Source organism: Leptodactylus fuscus, chromosome 1 (genome assembly GCF_031893055.1).
Source record: "Leptodactylus fuscus isolate aLepFus1 chromosome 1, aLepFus1.hap2, whole genome shotgun sequence".
In the NCBI taxonomy this organism is placed as follows: domain Eukaryota; kingdom Metazoa; phylum Chordata; class Amphibia; order Anura; family Leptodactylidae; genus Leptodactylus; species Leptodactylus fuscus.
The window spans coordinates 218,203,590-218,223,476 of NC_134265.1; the positions used below are offsets into that span (position 1 = coordinate 218,203,590).

Here is a 19,887-nt window from a genome sequence, read left to right on the forward strand (position 1 = left end):
TAAGTTTAATTGTGAAATTACCAATTTTGCCATAACTTTCCAGACTGTTCAGTAGGATTTTGTCATGATGAATGACTTCAGTTAGCTTCAGTAGTAGGCAGTTAGAATATTGTAGAAAAGCTGACATAGCCTAATACATAATGCATTACTTTCAAAATGGCAAACTTCAACATACACATTACTGTATGTGAATACATGGCACCATTTTACATATACTATATTCTATTATTATATTATGACTTTAGTTTACATTAATAGTTAGAAATGTTTAAGGTTCACAGTATCGCTGGCCTATCCTTCAGATCAATATTAGGTTTGTAAGGATTCAACTTTTAGCACCGCAGATGATCGGCTAATTGCAGGGGTGATCTGATGAATTGTATTGCATTGCATTGTGTTGCCATTACATCATGCACTACAGAAATTTTATTTAAGAAAAAGTTATCCCCTGCTGAGCTGTAAGAATAATTTCTGTTGGCATGGCTTGTCAACTTGCAGCGTTGAGCAACTGTGACAAGATGTCATGTGATTCACTGGGGACTGAGAACTAAAAGTGCTGCTGGGTGCTAGAGGACATGCATCAGCTCAACCGTCTTCTAGGAGACCGTATTCCTCCTGTAACCAGGGTTAATGTATAAGCCTCAGTTACAGAGTAAACGGGGTGGGGGGGTGGGAGGAAGAGAAGACTAGGCAGGTTAGCCTGTTTTACAAAATATGATAAGATGTTCATTCTGTCTCTGTCCTCCTTGATGTAGCCTCATGACTACTAGGAAGAAGAGAACTCTGCTGCTGTGGACCAGATCAGCAGTGCAACATAGAAGGCTGTATTCCTTCTGTAAATGGGGGTGATACATACAGGAGGAGAAAAAAAATCTAAAGCTCTATTATGAACTTATGGGGAGGGGCATAATGTGTATAAAAATATATATACCGGTAATATATATATATATATATATATATATATATATATATCCTATTAATATTATAAATGTGAAAGTTTGTGAGTTTGTGGGTTTGTGTGTTTGGATGTTTGCATGTTCGGATGTTTGTTCCTCAATCACGGAAAAATCGCTCCACCGATTTGGCTGAAATTTTCCACAAACATAGATAATACACCCGATTAAACAATAGGCTACTTTTCATCACAATAGCGCACATACGTTTGTGCCAGGATCCCCACAAAACCCAAACTCACACCACCATCTCTGCAATCTCACACACTTTGGACCATAGCAAGCCACAAAATTCATATTGCCCTCTACAGCCTCGCCCCTAACCCCACACAATCACATATCCATATACTTTACCACTTTGCCCCTCACCTTAACGATACTCCAGGAGGCTCTCTTTAACGCTCCGGAGCAGCAATGTTTGCCGACCCCCACCGCTCTGACAATCCGCGACACCGCCCACCCATGTCAATACCCCTAGGCGGTCTAATAAATGCAAAAAAAAAAAGTTTTAAAAAAGTAAAAAAAATATATATATATAAAAAAAAAAGGATTAAAAATTCAAATCACCCCCTTTCCCTAGAACACATATAAAAGTAGTTAAAAACTGTGAAACACATACATGTTAGGTATCCCCACGTCCGAAATCGCCCGCTCTACAAAGCTATACAAATATTTTTCCTGTTCGGTAAACGCCGTAGCGGGAAAAATGGTCAAAAGTGCCAAACCGCCGTTTTTTCACTGTTTTGATTCTGATAAAAAAATTGAATAAAAAGTGATCAAAGCAATAACATTTCCCGAAAATGGTAGAACTACAAAGTACACCAGGTCCCGCAAAAAAAGACGCCCTATACATCCCCGTACATGCACGTATAAAAAAGTTACGGCTGTTGGAATATGGCGACTTTTCAAAAAAAAAAAAATTTTAACACAGTTTTGGATTTTTTTTAAAGGGGTCAACATGTAAATAATTTGGCATCCCCGGAATCATAACGAAACACAGAATACAGGGGACATGTCATTTTGGTTGCACAGTGAATGCCGTAAAACCAAAGCCCATAAGAAAGTCGTAGAAATGCATTTTTTCTTCTAATCCACCCCATTCTGAATTTTTTCCCTGCTTCCCAGTACATTATATAGAATAAATAATGGTGGCATCATGAAGAAAAATTTGTCCCAGGAAAAATTAAGACCTCATATGGCTCTGGCAGTGGAGAAATAAAAAAGTTATGGGGTTTAGAAGGAGGGGAGTCAAAAACGAAAATCAAAAAATGCCATCGGCGGGAAAGGGTTAACTTCAAATACTTCTGTCCCAAAGTCACTATGTAAAGTTTCTCACAACACCGTATAGCAGCTCAAATACAAATTACCTTCAACACAAAAGTCTCATGTGCTCACTGAATTACAGCAAAAACAAGATACAAAGTTACATTTCATATCCCATACCTTATACACAGTACGAAAACCTTACCCGCGCCTGTATATACCCACTGCTACAATCACTGCAGACGAAGTCGCGGGTACCAGCTAGTATATATATATATTAAAAAATAAAGTAAACCCCCATCACTGCCACATTCCAGTCACAGGTTCTAGCACCACTCAACAAACATAAATAAGAGTCACCACAGTAAAAAATAAGAGGAAAAACTATTTCGAAAAATCATAATGTGAAAAACAAGACTTTTCCCATCTTTTTTGTTTACATTGTCTTGAATATTAAAATAAAGGAAAAAAATTGAAAAATAAAAACATAAAAATAAAGCCCTATTTATTGCCAAAAAAAAAAATTATATAAAATAACACAAAGGAAAAAAAAGTTATAGCCCTCAAAATCAAGTGTACGAACACAAAAATTTGACCGGTTCTGAACCCGGAAAAATAGCCCGAGACTATAGTGGTTAAGAAAGATATCAAAGTCTTTTTTCAACTTACACAATGAATTCACCATCACCGCATCCTGTGGCAGAGAGTTCCACAGCATCACTGCTCTTATAGTAAAAAATCACTATGTATGATGCTGGTGAAATGTAGAGGATGTCCCCTTGTCACCGTCATAGGCCTAGGAGTAAAAAGATAGAAAGGTCTTAGATTTCCCCATAGCCGTCTTCATGTTTGTAAATCTATCATTATACTCCAATACACCCTAATTATCTTGGCCCCCTTTCTCTGCACACTCTCTCTGGTTTAGCTATTTCCTCCTTGTATACTACAACTCAAAATCCCAAAATCGTGCATAATATTCTATTCTTGATCCTAAAATGTGACCCCTATCCCAGTCATCATTTGTTTGAGATAGAAATGCGTGACGGAAATGTTTGTAAATTAAAGTGATGACGCCTTTCCATCTGCAGCTGGGGACCCATACATGTGACCCACACATGGAACATTTCCTTAAGCATAGAACATCATTTAATCAACAAATAAATTCTGGCAGTTCTCTAGAAATAATAACCAAACACAGTGAACAAAATAAAAAGAACGCAAACAGTGTACAATCAAGTAACTTTGAGTTCCTGCACAGCACAATCCTATGTGCAACAATCCAACTGCCACTCTGCATTGTGATATGGATCTTGCTTTTTTCTGACAGTGAAGGTAATCCTTCCATCCCTGTAAAACATGAATATCTTCTGCTACATGATATAAATCAACGTCCCACCCCTTAAATAACTCCTATAGGTAGTGTTCTGAGTGGTTCTTCCTAAGCCTATCCAGAGAACCCCCAGAACGCTATTATTATTACACAAGCAAAAGCTGATGAAAAGTTCAGTCTTAGTCACTCTTTTACTCATGTTCTTGTCAATGACTATCAGAATCCCTATGACTATTGATAACCCACTGAGACATGTCTCAATCCAGTGCAGTCTGTCAAGTCTTTTCTTGGTGGAGATGAATTTCTTTTATAACTAGGTGACGATGTACCCTCTTGTCGATGCGTCATCCAATCTTAAGATCTCTGCCGTGTTGTGAGCTTTGTTTGGATAGGTGATCCAAGGCCTCCACACCCTGATTCTGAGGTCTGGAATACCTGTGGGGCAGGGTTATCACAAAATACTTGCAGTGTTGCCGGATTCTCCAATTGGAGCTTCAGCTTGTGGATGTATAGTTCTGAGCAGATTTTTCTAAAGACTGTTTGCTTTTTAGCTTTCTTCGACTGAATAATCCTCAAAGAGAAGGATGTAAGTCCCTCTGAATGTCAGTGTTTTCAATAGGCCTTCAAGAGGTCAAATAATGCAAATTATGTATAATCGGAATTTATCGGAAAATTTTATAATAAAGAACGTAAACAAACACAAGAAAAGAGAACCAGAAGCGGGAAATAATGCAAATTAATTACTAAAATTGAAAACCAAACAAGAAGTTATATGCACCAAACCTCCTATAAAATAAGTTCAATATGTGCAAAGTTCATTCATATCACCAAAGCCTACAACAGCATGCACATATCTTCATAAAGTCACCAGAACTTGAAGGAACAAAAATCTGCTTTGAAGCTAGAAATGTAAAAAAAAAGTATCATCCCATAAAATGTACACACCATAAAAGTAAGAGCACTGCTATTTCTTAAAAGTAGACAACTTGAAGATTATATTTGTCTCAATGGGTTCTCAATAGCCATGTCCACAATATTTTGCTGTTATTCATTAATAAATTAAAAATGATTACTGCACCTAGCAAACTGTGACACCAAAATCAAACTTTTTGGAGATTGCCCAGCATACCGCATATAAAAATACAACTTCTTATTCCATATATACAATCACCTTCATGCAACTTTGCAAACAGATTACGATCAGAACTTGCAAAAAAATTTTTTAAAATAAATTATTTATAACAATCAAAACAACAAAGAAGCACCTGATACAAAAACACGAAAGCAAGCCCCAAACAACAAGGGCCAAAAACAAACATCCCAAACATTTGTGAATAGATATAATGCCAAAAATTCTAATTTGCCACTAAAGTGAAGGCTTTCCAAAATACTTCAAGATATAAAGAATTGGGATCTCATGGGGTGAGATTCTCATCTTTAAAAAGAATGCAAAATCATCTTCATGCCCTAAAGGATCCTGAGAAATTGGCAGCAATTGGAAATCAGGACAGCAGTCAGCAGTTCAGCAACATTGGGAATTGAAGACTCACTGACTGGCCTGATGCTTGTGCCCTGTCTCTAGTCCATCGATGCCCCCATCCATCCTCCTAGTGCTGCCCCTGGGGGGGCAGTACTGGGAGGACGGATGGGGGCATCAATATATTGGCTACTAGAGACAGGGCACAAGCACCGGGCAAGCAGTCAGTCCTCGGATGTAATTCCTGATGTAAGGAGAGCTGGGGGGGCAGCACAGGAAGGACGGATGGGGGCATCGATGGACTAGAGACAGAACACAAGCATCGGACCAGCAGTCAATCCTCGGATGTAATTCCCGATGCTGCTGAATTGCTGACTGCTGTCCCGAAGCTAGTGCTGAATTGCTCTGCTGGCCCGATAACGGAATAGTACCCATTATATTTGTCTACATTAAAATTGCCAGTCTCCGACCATGCTTTCAACTTCCTTTGTAATATTCTACTATCCTACTAAGTTTTGATTAGTTTAAGGAGTTTAGTATTGTCTGTAAATATTGAAATAAGCTCTTTAAAGGGAGTCTATCATTGGGAAAACTCATTTTTAACTAAGCATATATTTGCATAGCCTTTAGAAAGGCTATTCCAAACATACCTTTTATTTGTTAATCCTCTCAGCCGTTTATGAATTAACCCCCTTTTATTGATATGCTAATTATCCAGCACGAAGCACTGGAAGTCCACTGAGCACTGTGTGATATGTGTAAACGGGGGGGGGGGGGGGAGCAGGGAGGCTGATGATGACGATGATTCATCAGCTTTCCCCATGTTTATATGCTGAGATTTCATACTTTTTTCCTGCTTGACCAAATTCCACCAGGGGTTATTTTTCCACACTTTCCTTCCTAATTCATTTCAATGGGAGTTATCAGGCGGGATTCACCAGATCTAGCATGAGGCTTATTTTCTCTGCTGACTGAAAATTAAAGGGGCTCTATCAGCAAAATCATGCTGATAGAGCCCCACATATGCGTGATTAGCCTTTCAAAAGGCTATTCAGGCACCGTAAATGTTATATTAAACTACTCCCCCCCATTTTAAAATAATACCCTAAAAAATAATGTGCTCTACTTACGGATCATGCACGCTGGGCGGGCATTCAGGGTGTGTCTTCATCCACGCCTCTTCTTCCTCCGATGGCCTCGGGTCCCGTCTTCCTCCGGCGCTGGCGAAAGGACATTGATTTCAAAAAATGGCCTGAGCGCATGCGCAGTAGCATGCGGCTTCTACTACGGCTACTGCGCATGCGCCCAGGCTTTTTTTTTTAATCAATGTCCGTTCGCGAGCGCCGGAGGAGAATATCGGAGGAAGAAGAGGCGTAGATGAAGACACACCCTGAATGCCCGCCCATCGTGCACGATCCGTAAGTAGATCATATTCTTTTTTAGGTTATTATTTTAAAACGGGAAGGGGGGGGGGGTAACGGGGGGGTAGTTTAATATAACATTAGTGGTGCCTGAATAGCACACATAGCCACATATGTGGGGCTCTATCAGCATGATTTTGCTGATAGAGCCCCTTTAACTTCCATTGAAATCTCTACAGGCTGGTGTCAGGTTTCAAACATTTTTCATATTCTAGGGAACTCCACATAACATGTCCCTGACAAACCTCCCCCTCAGGGGGCTGGTAAACTACAATTCAGCAACCATGAATACGTAGACAAGATTTGGGAGCGCTCACATCTTATTTCTGTTCTTCTTCTCCATTACCAGAAGACAATGAAATAATGGGGCTCAATGGGTTGCCGTCCTTTCATCAGACATAGTGCAGTATGCTGTGGTGTTTTGTCTGCCATTACACGCCTGCTTTGAGATCACAGATTTTACAAGTGTAATCTTCTAATGCACAAGAAAAAACCCACCTAGGTCTGTGAAGACGTGATAAAACGGCCTGCGCCACTGCGTTTATAACAACTACCAGATACGCTATAAAAAAATACTCCCCATGTAGGCTCACTGACACACGTGACACACGCTACATTACTAGGTGACACGCCAGCGTTCTCACAAGCAGTCTACAACTTGTGCCGTGTATACTAGTACCCTGTGGTGCTCTCTACGGCAGGTAAACTAAACCGCTGCTGCTTTCCCGCCACAAGCAAGTGTATTTCTATTGGTCGCGACGCCTGCGGTAGTCCCGCCCCTGGCCAATTTCCGGGTTCTCAGTGCAGCAAGCATTGGCCGTGTCCTCCAGGTTGAGCGACTTTGTGATTGGATAATCGTTCATCCTGCCATTGGTCGCGCCTACTCCGTGTGGCTCGACTCCTGCTCGCTGATTGGCTAGATTCTTGCCCTCTGATTGGCTCTGCATCGCTGTGCTCTGTGTTGTTGTTGGGGAAGCGGTGCAGGGATTCCCGAACCCCAGCATGTCCCCCGGGCTTCCCCGGGCACCTCCTTGGACTCCCAGGGGGGTGTTTAGTGTCTCCAGGCGATGTGCATGGGGGATCCCCTAGCACTCTTGTGGGTGCTGGGTGTAGGAGAATGGGCTGCTCTCTGTGGGCTAAGGTGAGCAGTGTATGAGTGTAGAGATGCAGAGGGGAGGGGTGTGTGTGTGTGTGTGAATGATGAGGAGTGTTCACATTTACGGAGAAGACGCAGGGGTTAATGCATTGGTGTAGCTTGCATTGGGCATCCAGGCATTGTCCTAGCCATCATAGATGTACATGTCACACTGTGCCCTGGGTGCCAGTACGCTCGTGTCTTCACTGGACACAACTAACAGTAGTGTGTGCCATTGCCGCATGTTTCATCCAGTCACCAATCCTGCTGCTCCTGTCATTGCATCTTCTATTCTATTGATGTCATTGAAGTAAATGCAATGTCAAATGTTTTGGTAAAAAGATACCAGACATGGCAACTGCCGCCACTGCCATTCGAGTTCCTTCTTGTAAAGGTACGACCACTTGAGCAGTCATGTCCTTTCATGCAGGTAATATTTCCAGTTCATAACTTGTCGCACGTTCCATATTCTATCAATTCTTATCATATTCTTTATCCTCCGGTAGTGACATGAGCCATTTCACCCTACAGTACCTAGGCCATCCCTTACACAGTTTCTAATTCTCGCTTTTTGGATTCATTCCCTGTTATTGTAGACATACACACATGCACCAACTTCACTATATACACAAGGCCAAAGAGCTGATAACCCCAATTATGTAATGGAAAAGCATGATAAAGAAGAAAGATGGCAGCAGACACTTTGCCTGTTCACACTTTCCAAATTTCACCGTGAAAGACCACTGCTGCATTTCTCTAAGGAATCTTATAATAAATTTATAAGATTTTTTTTTTTTTTTTTTTTTTTTTTGTCTTTCAGTTTAAGAGGATGTTGAATAGGGAACTTACACATTTGTCTGAAACAAGTCGCTCTGGAAACCAAGTGTCTGAATATATATCCAATACATTCTTAGGTAAGTGACTATTACATTTTCTCTACAGTGGTTGCATTACATTTTTTATTACATTTTTTAATTTTATTACATTACATTTTTTTTTTACAGCAGATCTGCTGTTTGAAGGGGCTATGGCACTCATTCCAGCCCCGTGACATCCCTGTGAGCATCCTCTATGTTTATATTGCATTACATTTGTTTCCTAGCAGCTGTACAATGCCAGTACAACTTCATTCCGTTCACTTCATTGGTACAAAACAAGACAATCCCCAACTTCCAAAAGTCTTCATTATTTTTTTCCAGTCATAGAGCCGTATGAGGATTTTTTGCAAAAAAAATTGTACATTCTAGTGGTACCATTTAATATTCTATATGATATGCTGCAAATCTGGCAACATGGTGGGTAAGTCGGAAGCACTGTAGCCATGTAGTGCTGGAGTCCTAGGTTTGAATCCAGGACAACATATGCAACAGGTTCATATGGTCTTCAAGTGTATTTATGGCTTTCCTTTGGGTACTCTGGTTTCTTTCCACACACCAAAGGCATACTGATAGGGAATGTAGATTGTGAGCCCTATATGGTACAGTGATTGTTAAAGTCTGTAAAGTGATGGTGACCGTGTTGGCGCTATATGAGTAAGCTAAATAAACGCATAAGAAAAGGGTAGAATCGGGAAAAAAACTGCAATTGCACAATTTTCTTAAGGGTTTTGTCTTTAAGGTTTTCAAACGTGTGTAGTAAAAGTGACATGTTTTTTTTTTTACATTCTGCAGGTTGACATTTATGCTAGGTTCACACCTATGCTCAGTTTTCCGCTCTTTGGGTCTGCTTGGAGACCCAAAAAACGGACCCATTCCACTTAAAAAGCGGTCATGACTTTTTGGGATTTTTTTTTTTTTCTAGATATTTTAAAAAAAAAAAACCTTTTACATTTTTAAAAAGTTCTGTATTGCAGTGTGTAGGATAATCACTATGTAACTATTAAGGCTAGCCGCAGGCAGACTTCTATAATTACTGTACTATGTCAGGCCTGGGAGCTTTCAGAAGACTGCCAAACATCATAGCAATCTGACGTCTCCCAAGATTTTGATGTGCAGGAACATCATTAGCATTGAAAGGTGAGGTGGGTGAAGGAATGACTCCAGGAGGGAAGTAGGCGGGAGATGAAGGTCACAAAGAGTTAAGAATTAAAGAAGACTCTGAATGCAGGCAATGATGCCAAATCTCTGCTGTGTTTAAAAAAAAAAAAAAAAGTGGAGACCCAACAGTTATGGCGTCCGCACAGCTGCCCAATTGAATATCCATTGTACTGCTATGCCAGATGTCAGGAAGGGGTTTTAAAATGGAGGGCCGGAATCCACCATACATATACACAGATGCTGGAAAGTGCAATAAAAGCCTCTTGTGTAGTACTACCAATGAAACTTTTTTTTTTTTTGAAGCGTCTGTGCTTTTATAGTATTCTAAAATAATAAACCCAACATCACTCACCTGTTAAATCCTCCGCTGCTCCTGTGCCAGTGTTCTTGTGGTCCTCTCCTGCATTATCATGCCTATATTCATCCTGTTTGCAGTCAGGCTGAATTCGCAATGGGCAAGGGAACACCCCCTGTCTTTAGGATTGGTGGGGTCTTAGCGAACAGACCCCAATGATCAGCCATTTATCCACTATTCTATGACTAAAGGATAAGTAACCCTTATAATTCCTTTGTAATGGATGGTTTGGTTATCTTCTGGGCTATGGCCATCTGTACTTTGAGGTTTAAGAAACTTATAACTTTATATGATATGATATATAAATGTATAACTTTATATTATATAATTTATAAAGGTCACTACAGTGACGTTTGGTGAGTATCCTAATTGTTGTATCCCCACCAATTTAATTATTGTTTGACGAGTATCATATGAGTTTTGGCAGAGTTTAAAAAATTCAGTTCTAGAACAACTATGTATTCCAGACCCCAAAGACTCCTCCTGTGTCCTATACAGCTCTCAGATCTGTTTTAAATCAAAAGCAATTATAGTAATTGGAAAGTTTATGTATCTATTTTTAAGACCTAGCCACTCACAATGTGTAGATTATTTGTAAAGTGCTGATCATAAAAATGTTTCCCTGATTTTGTTAGACAAGCAGCATGAAGTTGAAATCCCCTCCCCAACTACCAAGGACAAGGAAAAGAAGAAAAGACCTATGTCCCAAATTAGTGGTGTCAAAAAACTGACTCATAGCTCAAGCTTCACTACCTGCAATATTCCACGTTTTGGAGTGAAGACCGACCAAGAAGCACTTCTAGCAAAGGTTACAATACATTACTTGCTGTATAATTGATCCTTTGTTATGTTCTGCGTAGTAATAGACATTGCATGGTATGTTTTATCTTTATAAATTGTTTTAAGCTGAGGACATATCCTTACCTGCTGAGATTTATATTCTGCATTGTATTATAGGAAATAGAAGACACAAATAAATGGGGAATGGATATATTTAAGGTAGCCGAATATTCTGGAAACCGACCCTTAACTGTCATCATGTACTCTATCTTTCAGGTAAGAGCAAACCTTGTCCACACAAGAAGTCTTTACAATACACTTGCTCAAGGAGTGTACTGTGTTTCCAGTCAATTCTTTATTACTATTGTTTCTCCACTTCATTAACCCAAGAGCATATGCCCCAAGCTGATGCTTTCTCAACTGGTAGCATCCCTTTTGTATTTTGTATTCTGTACTGGTTGAAAAATGTTATACATAAACAATATTACCGTATATGAAAAACCTTCATAAACACCCATCAGTCATAAAATATAAACCACTGAGAGGTGACATGAATAACAGTGGTTACCTTGGTCTTGGGGGGCCTAATTGTACTTCTGCATGATAATAAACTGTCTTTTTTTTTTTTTTTTTTTTTAGTATTGAGTTTTAACACTATCAAGTTTTATCAAGCCAGCATTAAACTTTTTTAGCAATTTTTGCTACTATAGTTGTATGGTATGTCTAACCTTTGTGTCTAACACACATCAGTGAATCTTGAGTGCACAAGAACAGGCCACTGGTTGTTCATTCTTCAACCTCTCTTGATAAGAGCTAAACACTGGAAGCACGCAGAAATCATCCTTGTGCCATCCATGGACTGGACACATGCCTTCAGCAGAATACATATGCCTTTTTTCTATGAATGGAAAAAGCAGATTGTTGCAGTTTTATGACTGACACCATAAGAGCCTTTTCTCCATTGACATCATGTGAATCAGATTTGATGTTTCTTTGATCATACAACTCTCTTATTTGAGCACCTCTCCCAATCATGTTCAGCAGCCACCACTTTGAAGTGTTAAGCAAATGGAACGGTTGGTGGACTGGGGGCTTCAGCCCTGGGAGCACTGCTTTTGCTACTCAAGTAGGGTGGGTGATGTAATAACAATGGGAGGACCACTGTACAGGGTGATGAAGGCAAGAACCGATAGAGGTTTGAAGAAGAGCAGCGCCAACTGCCTTATTTGCATAACAATTCTTCAAAGTAGTTTTTCTCCAAATCTACAAGCGCGGCATACAGAACAAAACTATGTTTGTTTGCCACTACAATATCCTCTGTAACACTGAGGTGGCTACTGAATGTACTTGCCTTTAAGGAAAGACTAGTTGAAGGCAGTCATGCAGTGTTGGTTGACTAGTGCCTGTTTAGTGAGCAGCTTCATAAGTTTAAAGAGAGTACACAGTACTATAAATTGCTAAGTAGATTAGTAATGTCTTCTGAAACTGAACTTGGGTACATAAAGAGACCTGGGGCACTAATTATTTGATATTATTTTTAGGAACGAGACCTCTTAAAGACTTTTAGAATTCCTGTGGACACTTTTATCACCTATATGATGACACTGGAGGATCATTACCATGCTGATGTAGCCTACCATAACAACATTCATGCAGCAGATGTCGCACAGTCCACCCATGTCTTGCTTTCCACTCCTGCTCTAGAGGTAACAACTCCCTATACGTGTATTCATTAGTACTGTGCTTCAATGTAGAAAGTTGATGATTTCACATATTGACCTGTTGTATGCCAAACATGTAAACATGCTATTTATTTATTTTAAATGGTAAAACATCTGAAAAGTTTTAAGTATAAAGTGATTTCGTAGCTAAAGCTAGGTTATATGACTTTTCTGTAGGAGAATATGAAAGTTATAGTGCATATAGTTACTTTTCCACCTAAAGGGGTTAGTCACTCGTTGCAACCATTCGTGACCACAAGGTACAGTTTTGAAAGGTACATGTACATGCAAGAATCGATTTATTGACATTGTGTAGTAGTTTAAAGGGAGTCTGTCTGCAATAAATTGGTTATAAACCTATTCAACTGTACCTTATAGATGTTTCTGCAGTTTCCAAATATACCTCTGTTTTTCAGCCTATGCATGTAAAACCAGCAATCAATATTTATTTATTTATTTATTTTGCTTAGGCTGGGTTCACATCTGCGCCCCGGCCTCCGTTATGCAGGTTTCCGTTTCCTGCCCAAAACTGGGCAGGAGACGGAAACCTGCATTCATTTTTCAAACACATTCATTTGAATAGGTTTGGAAAGTGTCCGACTGTGAGCGCCCGTGAGCGTTTTGTGCTCTCCGCAGCGAAACTTTTTTTTTTTTTTTTTTTTTTTTTTTTTTATCGAACACAAAGTCGGACATGCAGTACTTTGTGTCTCGTTTAAAAAAAAAAAAAAAAAAAACGTTTTGCCGCGGAGAGCACAAAACGGTCCCTGGCGCTTACGGCCGGGCACTGTCTGTCTGGTTTCCGTCTTCTGTCTGCAAAAGACTGAAACCCGACAGATGGAGATCGGGCGCAGATGTGAACTTTACAGATATCCAATCTAAATTCACTATCAGTATGTCTTTGGAGTGTGGTAGGAAACTTACATAAACACAAGGGAGATCATACAAACTCTTTGCATATGCTGTCCTGAGTTCGATTTGAACCTAGGACTCCAGCACTGCAAGGCAACAATTTTATTGTTATAAACATCATCTGAAAAGGGCTTTAGGGGAATTTCTTCTTCTGCTGGGGCTTTTTGCTTAAGATAATTGCCCCTAACTACTGCCCAGCTCCTCCCTTCATATCGTGAGTGACACCTGCCATTTTGTGTAACTTTGTCTGCAGTTACAGGCGGCTATCTGTAGCTGAAAGCGAAGCCCCAACAGTAGAGCAAACACCCCTAAAGCCCTTTTCAGCTAATGTATATACGTACAAAATACTAGTGTTCATAACAATGGGGATGCAGTGTAGAAGCAGCTCTACAAGGTACAGTCAGTAGTTTGATACTGATTTTCTTGCTGACAGAATGCCTTTAAAGAAAAACTGTCTCATAGCAACCACACAGCACCGCTTTTATTTTCAGAAAAAATAGGTTTAACCAATATTCTCCCAAAAGTACAGGTAAACTGCAGATAAAACACACTGGACTGGCATTCTTCTAACATACAATGGTATATGTCTGTTGCATGACAGATGTTTGTTTTTTCTCACTATTTCTCTATGTGTAGAAAAGTCTATCCAAAGGGAATCCTTTGTACATGGTGAACTTACCCTAATAGGTCATTCTCATAATGGGAGGGGGTGAAAGAGTATGGGAGAAGAGTGACAGTACTCCAACATGGCCACTAACACAGTGTATGGCACTGCCTCTTTCTGAATCTACTATGCAGATCCATCAGCTTAATCTGTGGGGTACCAGGAGTACGACTCCAACCTATCTGATATTGACCTATTCTAAGGGTATGCTATCAATATCAAGTCTTAGAGAACCCCTTTAACTAGCAATTCTGCTTTTACTTTCTGATTGTTGTCAGAGTGCCTGGAAGAATTTGTAACAATGAGGATACATTATTGCATGTTGGTAACATATGTTTGGACAAAAACAATTTGTCACTTTTTCAGTTGCAACAAACATTATTACCAGAAGAAACATCTTTTTTAGGAAAGACAAAAATATTTTTCTAGTGTTTTTTTTAATTTATGAATGTAAATAAAGAATATATTGCTGGGTATGCACAGAGAATAAATCCATTGTGGATTAGGCACATATGAATAGGCCTAATCAGCAGGGAGTTTCAAGCCACGGACTCCATGGTTGGATCAGCCACAAAATCCGCTGCAACATCCAGCAGGGCGCTTTTTTTCATGTCCTGCAGCAATCTCTGCCTGCCATTGAAAACAATGGCAGGAGGATTAAGTGACAAAATCCGCCCACAAATCAGTAGCAAACTCTGCCGTATGAGCATATCCATATGTCGCCTCCAGTGTACCAACTACCTTATTTGCATAACACTTTAAAGTTGTTTTAGTCTAAATCTATAAAAGTGACATACATAACAAAGGTAAGTTTCTTGTCACTGTTATGTGCTTTGTAATGCAGGTTGTGGCAGTAAAATATTCCCCTCTGGAGTCACATGTGCCAGAATTATTAAGACCTGCTTTAATAATTCGGACACATCTCATGGAGTCCCGTGCACCACAAATTGAAATTTATGTGAGTTAGGCGTTAAAGTAGAATTATTCAATGACAAGAAACTTGCAAAATTACTTTCAGAAATTCCCCCACATAAAAGGGGCAGCTAATCCCAGGGTCCTTAAAAGGAGTTGACCAGCTTTTCAAAATTGATGTCCTATCCACAGGCACCAATTTTAGTTCAGTGAGGGTCTGACGGCCAGGACCCCACCAGATCACCTGTACTGTCACTTTGATTTAAAAAAAAACAAAAAAAAAAAAAACACATTTATATTGTTTTCAACTTTCATTTTACCAAATTTACACACAAAAAAAAAAATGATACAAACAAAATAACAAAACACAACAAACTGGGCAAGATGTCAGATGTACAGTCATGTACACGTCTTCCAGATACAACATAAAGTAAGACTTGCATTTGCCATTAAGACCATGGGGTAGAATACCGAGGGGGCGATGTAGTATTAGGATCACAAATATTGACATAGATAAAAAAAATAGTAACATAACATATTATATCAGTAATTACAATATATAGACCAAGGTCTCCAAACCCTTATTGGGGCCAGCCCAGAGGAGGCACAAGATGAGACAAGGCCATAGATATATGATCCAGAACATCTCTACAGTAAATTCCAGCCTAATTAAGACGTTTAGTTTAGTGCGTAGCTCTTTTTTTAGTCGGGACAGCGGATTGGATCCAGTGATGCATAATAAGTTTCCTAGCTTGATATAGAGAACAGGACAATCCCACAAATATTAGTGCAGGGGACATCCCTACACTAGCAGGCCCAGCATGTAAAACATCTAAATAAACTCCATATACCTATGCAAATAAGTGCCAATACAGCAGACCAGAAGGGACATATAGTATCACAGTCCCAGTACATAAGGAAAAAGTGTGCATCAGCATCAACACAGTGCGTCCTGCCGTATCCCAAGATGAAACAACAGGACATGCCTTTTATATATATTCTGTGCAAAAACAGTTGAGAGTACCTTTGTGCCTCACTTAGGGAGAGCAGGGGTGCCAAATCTAGAATATCACTCCAAACCACACCTGAAAGAGTACCCACATCTCAAAATAATAATAATAGCTTTATTTATAAAGTGCCAACATATTCCGCAGTACTTTACAAGTCAGAGGGTACATAGACAGTATCTTACACTACAATGTGACAAAAATGAACATATCAAACAATAAGAGTGGGGGATCCTGTTCACAATAGTTTACACTCTATGAGGAAACAGGGAGACATGAGAGGTAAGAGGTTGGACAGTACAATGGTCCAACCATCTTACAATAAAGAAAGTAACTGAAGCTGAATGAGTTCATCACCAGCCAGTATGTGTGAATATACATATACTAAGTGCATGGAACGCAGAGTAACTTCTATTGAGGGGTAAAATTCAGAGGAATAAAGTTGAAAGGATAGCTTAGGATAAGAAATGTTAATGTAGTATGCAGTGGTGTAGGATAATGTTATCAAGTCATGTGATAAGCCTGCCTAAACAGATGTGATTTTAGGGCAATTTTGAAGTTGCTGTAGTTAGGTATTAATCTGACTGTCCAGGGTAAAGCATTCCAGAGCACTGATGCAGCCCAAGAAAAGTCTTGGAGACAGGAGTGAAAGTCAAATCTGCTGATGGTTTGTCTAATAGAGGCTCTGGCCTGGATCAGGAATTTAAGCAAATGGGCACCAAGTAGTTGGTAATACACGAAGGACAAAATGCTCTTCATATTTATGCCTTCTGTTGTAACATCTAGCACAGCATATTCCCCGATTGTAAAATCAGTCAGTCAACACTAGGACAAGAATGATTGTGAGCTGAAAGAATTGATAGAAAACAGTATAGGGAAGATATTACTCCCTGAAATCATCGGTTGCTGTATATTATGCACTCACTATATTTTTACTAGTTCCTCTCCTCATGCCCCAGTTTAATCTAGCAGAAACTAGAGGAGGACATTAAACTGGGGCAGCTGGAGGGGGACATAAAACAGTGGGGGTAGTTGGAGGGGGACATTAAACTGGGGGAAATTAGAGGCAGATATGTCCCCATCCAGCTACCCCCACGGTTTAATATCCTCCTCCAGTTGACCCTAGTTTAATGTCACCCTCCATCTGCTTCCCAGTTTAATGTCCCCCCTCCATCTGCCTTCAGTTTAACTGCCCCCAGTTCCCTCCTCTTGCTCACACATGCTGTCTTTTCTCTCCTCCTTATCTTCCATCAGTCTCCATTCCTGTCAGTTTGCTCTTTCTGTGTAACAGCACACTGTCTCGCACGATCAAGAATAGCTCCGCCCACTAAAGAGTCTAATCATATCCCAGTGAGCTAAAGGACCTTTGATGACCATATAATGCCCAGGTCTGCCCTAAACTAAACTCCCTCCCCCACCTAACTTCTAATTTACTTTAATTAAAATAAAATAAAAAATTAAAAAAAGTATTATAATTACCCATATCCCTGGAGTGGTCACATGACATGACACTTTCTGATAATCCGGTGACGTTCCATTTCACCATGTCACCATCACTTTTCCGACTCCCCTATCCCGTGCAATACTTACCAAGCCTTCTTATGTCCGTGAACGGCTCGTTCCCCTTTTCCTGTCTTCTAGCAGTGGGCGGAATAGCTTAGCCAGGCAGATAGGGAGAGTGGGAGGGGCTAGTAATGGGTGGGATCACTAGACTAAAGAGAGACAGTGCAGGGTAGGAGGATCTAGTAATGGGCGGGATCGCTAGTCAGTGAGGGTGGGAGGGGCTAGGCTTAGCCAGACAGAGGGTTTTGTAGTGGAGTGAGAGAGGAGGGGGGGGGGGGCTGAGTGAGAGGGAGTTAGTGTAGCAGCTACAGGAAGTCTGCACAGCAGGAAGCGACACCAGTAAACAAACACAGAGGATGCAGCAGCTTCCAAACACACAGAAAGCACTCCAAACACTGCTAAAAGGTATGTGTATGTATATATATATATATATATATATATATATATATATATGGGTGTATTTATTAACACATCACTGGCACACCTTTATTTAAAAAAAAAAATAATAATAAAATTCTACCTGGAAAACCCCGCAAAATCATGGGCGCAAAATAATGTGGCGTATACGCCCCTAACTCCCATTGAAATCAATGGGAGCATTTTGAGCGCGCGCATCTGCCAGCACATGTATACGTGCCAGATCACGCTCAACGTTACATCGTGTGAACTTACCCTAAGAAAGATGAACAAAATTGCTTTGTCCTGAAGGCCCATATAAGTTGGTCCATAAGGAGTTAATGCAAATATCATTGCCTGTGGGGAAAAAAAACTGTGTTAAAATGTATCATTGTCTGCATTAATAAATTTTAATTTGGGCATAATAGGGTGGATTCATCAATAGCATTATAGGCTATTAAGACCATGACCTATACACTTGCCTCTAGTTAGACCCTATTTCCTTCCTTACGCCACTTAGCAAATGGTCTAAATTTACACTAATATTTTGCAGCAAACAATGGTTCATATCTTTATAATAAATAGTTTGTCATTTAGTTAGCGAGAAATTGTACAGGGTCTAAGTTTATCTGTCTGTCACTGAGCCAGCATTAAATGAAGCTCCTCTAACCTAACAGTTTTTGCATGTAATTGGCAGGAGACTCAGGGAAATGTGCTTTAGCTTTTTTTTTTTTTCTTTTTTTTTTCATTGCAGCATAAAATTCAGGAAATATTTTTATATATTTACAGGCTGTGTTTACTGACTTGGAAATCATGGCTGCCATCTTCGCTAGTGCTATTCATGATGTTGATCATCCAGGAGTATCAAATCAATTTCTAATAAATACCAGTAAGTGTCAGCACCTTCATCTTTAACAATATACCGGTACTTGCAAAGCACAAAATAAAAATTAAAAACACACACCAATATTGTGATGGATGCTGGGAGAACGCAGCGTAGGTCAGGGTTGAGTGCACATTGTACTAAAAGCGGGCTAAACACAAGAAAATGTCACGGATAGATGTGAGACCTTGAATGAGGACAGAATCAAATCCAGAGAAGTTAAAGGCAGACTAAGGGACAATGTACATCTTATTAGACGGGTGCTCTATTCTTACAGAGGACCTGTCACCTCTTCACATGCCCATTTTATTAAATAAGAATTCTGTGGATAGTTTTATTTTGGGGGTTTTTTGTGTTGTGCTGTTCCTCAGTATGACACTGTTAAACAGTCAGTTTAGAAACGCATCTTGAGCTGGTAACATCCAGTTGTTTGTTTTATTTGTAAATTTCTGGTAGGAACAGATAGACATGTCAAGATGAATGACAGATCTTCATACTACATGGAGAATTTGATTTTTATGAAGTATCAATATTAAATACATATTTTGTACTACTACATTATTTTATCATTTCTTGTTTTCTAGACTCTGAGCTGGCACTGATGTACAATGACGCTTCTGTCTTAGAAAATCATCACCTTGCAGTTGGATTTAAGCTCCTTCAAGAAGAAAACTGTGACATTTTTCAGAACTTGACCAAAAAACAGCGCCAGACTTTAAGAAAAATGGTCATTGATATGGTAAGTTGAAGACTTGATTTCATGTTTACAGAGATGGAAAGTGTTGGGTTTTTTTTGTTTTTTTTGGGTTTTTTTTTTGGGGGGGGGGGGGTTACTTAGCGGCAATCATTGTTTGCAGTTGATGTTCATTATTTACATCGCACAGGATCTGTTTTATAGTGACCTTGCAATGTTATTACAGCCTGTAATAATATCACATGTCTGCTATAAAACAGATACTTTGTGACACAAATAGTGAAGGGCCCCCAGACAGTACAATTTGCCCCACAGAGGCCCCTAGACATTACAGTGGGCTCCAGACAGTACAATCTCCCCCACAGTGGCCACCAGACAGTATATCTGC

General features: G+C 39.8%; 1 protein-coding gene across 5 annotated transcripts in view; it reads left to right on the forward strand.

Annotated features, from left to right (window-relative positions):
• PDE4C (phosphodiesterase 4C) overlaps positions 1 to 19,887 on the forward strand; it is a 259,677-nt gene that overhangs the window by 224,159 nt on the left and 15,631 nt on the right. For 4 of the 5 annotated variants that reach the window (XM_075283034.1, XM_075283053.1, XM_075283043.1 and 1 more), the window contains exons 7-12: positions 8,400 to 8,493; positions 10,606 to 10,778; positions 10,928 to 11,026; positions 12,292 to 12,456; positions 18,712 to 18,811; positions 19,390 to 19,544. In XM_075283034.1, the coding sequence (XP_075139135.1) occupies positions 8,400 to 8,493; positions 10,606 to 10,778; positions 10,928 to 11,026; positions 12,292 to 12,456; positions 18,712 to 18,811; positions 19,390 to 19,544 (786 nt within the window). Of the gene's footprint in view, positions 1 to 7,349; positions 7,586 to 8,399; positions 8,494 to 10,605; positions 10,779 to 10,927; positions 11,027 to 12,291; positions 12,457 to 18,711; positions 18,812 to 19,389; positions 19,545 to 19,887 lie in introns of those variants that run through there. The other variant, XM_075283062.1, reaches the window with a different exon arrangement.